Source organism: Microtus ochrogaster, chromosome 19 (genome assembly GCF_000317375.1).
Source record: "Microtus ochrogaster isolate Prairie Vole_2 chromosome 19, MicOch1.0, whole genome shotgun sequence".
Taxonomy (NCBI): domain Eukaryota; kingdom Metazoa; phylum Chordata; class Mammalia; order Rodentia; family Cricetidae; genus Microtus; species Microtus ochrogaster.
The window spans coordinates 7,969,591-7,974,005 of record NC_022021.1 but is presented as its reverse complement, the minus strand read 5'-3'; the positions used below and the strand labels follow the sequence as shown (position 1 = coordinate 7,974,005).

The following is a 4,415-nucleotide window of genomic DNA, read 5'->3' as shown; positions in this document are numbered from 1 at the left end:
GACGATCAGGCAAGAAGTAGAGGTGGGGCAATGAGAACAGGAGAATTCTGGGAAGAGGAAAGACTTAGCCTGCAGTTGTCACCCAGATACAGAGGAAGCTAGACAAAGAGCAAACAAGATGTGACTGCCTTGCCGAAAAAGGTACCAAGCCATGGTGCTAACACGGACAAGAATTATGGGCTAATATAAGTTATAAGTGTTAATAAGCCTGAGCTAATAGGCCAATCAGTTTATGATCAATGTAAACCTCTGTGTGTTTATTTGGGGCTAAACAGCTGTGGGACCTAGTGGGACAGAAACCTCTGCCAACATGTACATTTTAGTTCCCACTTTTGTTTTTGTTTTGGGGGGTATGTTTCTTGGATGTTTTGTTTGTCTTTGAGAGAGAAAGAGAGAGTGAAAGGGTAGAAAGGTGGGAGAATCTGGGAGGAGCTAGGAGAAGGTGAGATGAGATCAAAATATATTGTGTGAAAAAAATCTGTCAATCAAAAAAGAGAATTTATAAGAAATATTCAAAATTCAACTGTGATAAACAAGACTACATAAAAATGTGCTCTTATCTTTTTTTACTGGCTATCTAGTGGTCCTCCCTGAGGGGCTATTGCCAGGAATGGCTCCTGGGGGAAAGGGGGTCATTTTCCTCAGTGGTGTAGCACTAGTAAGTTGTCCACACTACAACAAACTCCCTACCCCTGTTCACACAAGAGAACTTTGGTTAAACTCAGTGCATCACAAAAGCAAAGCAAAACAGAGGACATGGAAGTAGAAGGGACTTCCTGGAAAGAGAGGGTTCGGCAGGTGTGGGATCAGGGCAATGGGGTGAAAATAACCAAATGTGTAACGTGTATATAAAATTCTCAAAGAATAATAAAAGTAAATAGAAAAGAACAGTAACCAATCTTCCAAAGAGGCCAGTTTCAATTAATAAGATGATGTCTTCCCTCTGCTTTCATCCCTGCCAAATCAAGTAGTTTCAAGCTAACCAGTAAATTACATTTCTGTTGTGCTGTTTCACAGACTTACAAGGAAAGTGACTATAACACAGCCCACCTTTGTTTCCACTTTATCCAGCTCTTCTCTGTGTACAAAACCTTTCTAGAATATTATCAGTCTTCCCAGCAACCAGATGAACCGTGTCTGCAGCTTGAAAACCCAGAACTGTCCCCCAGTCTCAGGTTTCACCCCAAGCCAGGATGTAGACACACATCCCAATTAATGAATCTCTTTCGTTTCCACTATGCATACTGTGCGCCTACCTTCTAGCTCCTTGGTCCTCCGAGATCTCTCCGGTTTTACAGGCTCCACCTTACCGAGTCTGTCATGGGACAAGGCTGCACTCCAGGCTTCCGGCTCAGTATCTGCTGAAGTCACGGGAGGAATGGAGACATGGTATTTTCCATGCACTTCAGCTGGATTTGGATAGGTTTTGTCAGAAGTCTCTCCTGTGCCACACTGTCCTTTTCCTTGCTTTTTATCAAAAGCAAACATACTTTCTAGGGTGTTTTTTTTTTTTTGCTTTGTTTTGCTTGTTTGTTTGTTTGTCTGGTTGATAGCTTTCCCTACACCGGTTTAGAATATACATAAACCCGGGAATTGGGGGTGGGGTTTGGGGGAGCTGGTCACTCTACTGTCAGTATTCTGTTTGCTCTGCACATGACTCCAGGTGGCCTTTGCTCAGTGAGAACAGAGAAGGTGCACCTGCTCTGGAGTCCTGTGCTTTAGAGGGCTTGTGTCCCCTAGCAGGGAGCCTACTGTCTCCACTTAGAAGACTAAGAGGAATTCTTTTTGCACCCAAAATTAAGAATCTAGAATCACCTCTGTCCTCCTGAACAAGTTGAGGCTTCTGGTGCCCGGTGTACTCTCATGCAGACTGAGGGGCAGAAGAGGAACCCCAGGGAAAGTTGAGCCAGAGCTAGACTGACGAGGAGAAAGCTGCCTAGGGCGGATTCATGCTGTTGTTTTCCGGTTTTCTCCCTTAACTCTAACATATTCCTTACAAACACAATAGGAAAACTAAACGCTAATTTGAAAATGGACTGGAAAATATCACAATTGATCTGGGTGGTGGTGGCACCACAGGATCTTAACTCCCAACACTCAGGAAACAGAAGCAAGCAGATCTCTATGAGTTCAAGGCCAGCCTGTTTACAGAGTGAGTTCCAGGACAGCCAGGGCTACACAGAGAAACCCTACTTTGGAAAAATCAAATCACAATTGGATCATTGTATGTAGCTTACCCTCTGGAAGCTCTCCTCTCCTGGATATGGCTAAAGAAATGAAGAAAACAATGGAACAAACGATGCACTTTTTTTAATTGTTTTTATGGGAATCTTCGCTTGGTTGGCATTCACACAAGGGTTATTAAGGTCCAAACTTCTCTAACTACTGAGGCAATATGTTCACCTCTTATTCTAGGCCTCTTTCTTGGTTGAAACAGAAGGTCTAACCTAGGTTGATGACAGTTACAACCGAAGTTGGCTCTGCTTCTGATGGCTTCTACCGGATGTTGCTAATGGTTCTCCTTTTCCCCAAGAGAGATTTTCTTGCAACGCGGGTGTTGAAGCGGTTATTCCTAGCCTTTTTTGTCAGACAAGCATCCGAGTTCCTGTAGATCTTTTCTTTCCTTGGAATCATGCCCTCCGTTGCCCTCATGGGCTGCTTGCCTGCTTCCATCCTGTCGGCTTCCTCTGACCTCTGACATTTCTTGTTATGCACATAGTACACCTGCAACGGCCTCTCGTGCGGGGTTCCCGCTTCAAGGAGATGGAACTCGCTGAGAATGTCTACCCTCTGCTGGAGGATCTGACACTCATTCTCCAGCAGGGCTGCGATCAAATGCAGCGAGTGGGTGTCATGGCTCAACTTCTTCACCTGTGCCTCCAGCTCCTGTTGAGTTGGTATTTCGTTGTTGGGCTGGGTTTGGAAACAGACGTGATTGTTTTCGGAGGCTTCTATCCTTTCTTTCTGACACTCCTGATAGGACTTCATTATTTCACTGAGCTCGTTGTGCTGTCTACTCCAGTGATCTGCTTCCTCTAGCAACTGTTCCATGTTGTTTCTGAATCTTCTGTATTCCCCACAGACGTGAAGGGATCCACACGGGCCCCTTCCCATGCTCAGCTGCATGTCACTACAGTCTCTCTTTTCTTCTGAATTGCACAGATCCCATGCATACGCTTGCATCATGTTCTTAGTACTCTGGTTATTCAATAGCATCTCCTGCTTCTTTGTGCTTTGTTCCTTCTCTATGTCGAAATTAAAGAGCAGGTCTTTAAATTGTATTTTATTTCTCCTGCCAACACCCCTGATTTTAGGTTCTGACATATTCTCGGGAGTACTGGCATCGTCAAAAGACTCCCTGACTTCTGTAGTCGGCTCTTCAACCCCTGCTATACTTTTGAGAACATCTTTAACGTCTCTTAAGAGATTGCTAAATTTCTGTACCATCCTTGGTCTTCCTAGTGGATGAATACTATTGTTTGGTGGTGGAAGGGAAGCCCAGCAGAAAGGGGGGAGTGATCCAATTTCAAGGAGGGAGATGGTGATCCCAGTGTTCGATGGTTCTGGTGATCCTTGTTGAGCACAAGAAGTAGGGTTAGGAGTTTGAGGCGGGGCAGGCATCTCAGCTGAGATGTCAGAGTTGGCCATCAGGGCCCAAGGAAAGTAGAAAACCTTTGCGATTCCAGGAAGGACAGATGGCAGTCTTGTGTGAGTTGGTGAAGAAGATGGAACCAAGCAGGAGTTATAGACCAGAGTTAATGATTGAGACCAGAGAGATGGTGTTCAAGTAGGTGACATCTCAGACAGCCTAGGGGGAGGGGGTGGGAAGGGGGACCGGGAGCTGGGGCTCCATCTCCCTTCTGCTAGACTTCTGGCATTTATTCTGAGGCCCTAGCAACTAGATCTTTATTCTGTCACTGCCCCTCTGAGGCCTATCTACACATTCTGTTTCCTTTGCATCACAATGGAAGCCTCATAAAATCCTGCCCACAACTCACATGTCACAACCGACCTTACTCCTTCGAGAGACATGATCTCTACAGCCATCTTGGCCCTCTCTTGTCTGCCAGGTGCTTCATTCTAAGGGCATCTCCTACCTCACTCTCGCACCCCCACCCTTTCCACACCACACTGTGTCAACCTCAACCACAGCGTCCCACTCAACGGTGTGGCTGAGAGAAAGCTCACTGGACCCCTACTCTTCCAGGAAGGAGGCTTTAACGCTCTTGTTATCAGAGAGATGCTATCCTAAAGGAGTTAGGAATGCCTGGTGGTTTTGAATGGCCCCTCTAGACTCTGACACAATTTGAAAGGATTAGGAGGTGTGGCCTTGTTGGAAGAAGTGTGACATTAGAGTGGGCTTTGAGGGTTCCAAAAGCTCCTTCCAGGTCCAGGGTCTCTCCCGATTCCTGCTG

General features: G+C 45.8%; 1 protein-coding gene across 1 annotated transcript; it reads right to left on the bottom strand.

Moving 5' to 3' along the window:
- Positions 1-2,311: 2,311 nt before the first annotated feature.
- Positions 2,312-3,712, bottom strand: Spz1 (spermatogenic leucine zipper 1). Its single transcript, XM_005356500.2, has one exon. The coding sequence runs from the start codon at positions 3,646-3,648 to the stop codon at positions 2,497-2,499; it is 1,152 nt and encodes a 383-aa protein (XP_005356557.1). The 5' UTR covers positions 3,649-3,712; the 3' UTR covers positions 2,312-2,496.
- Between the last annotated feature and the right edge of the window lie 703 nt (positions 3,713-4,415).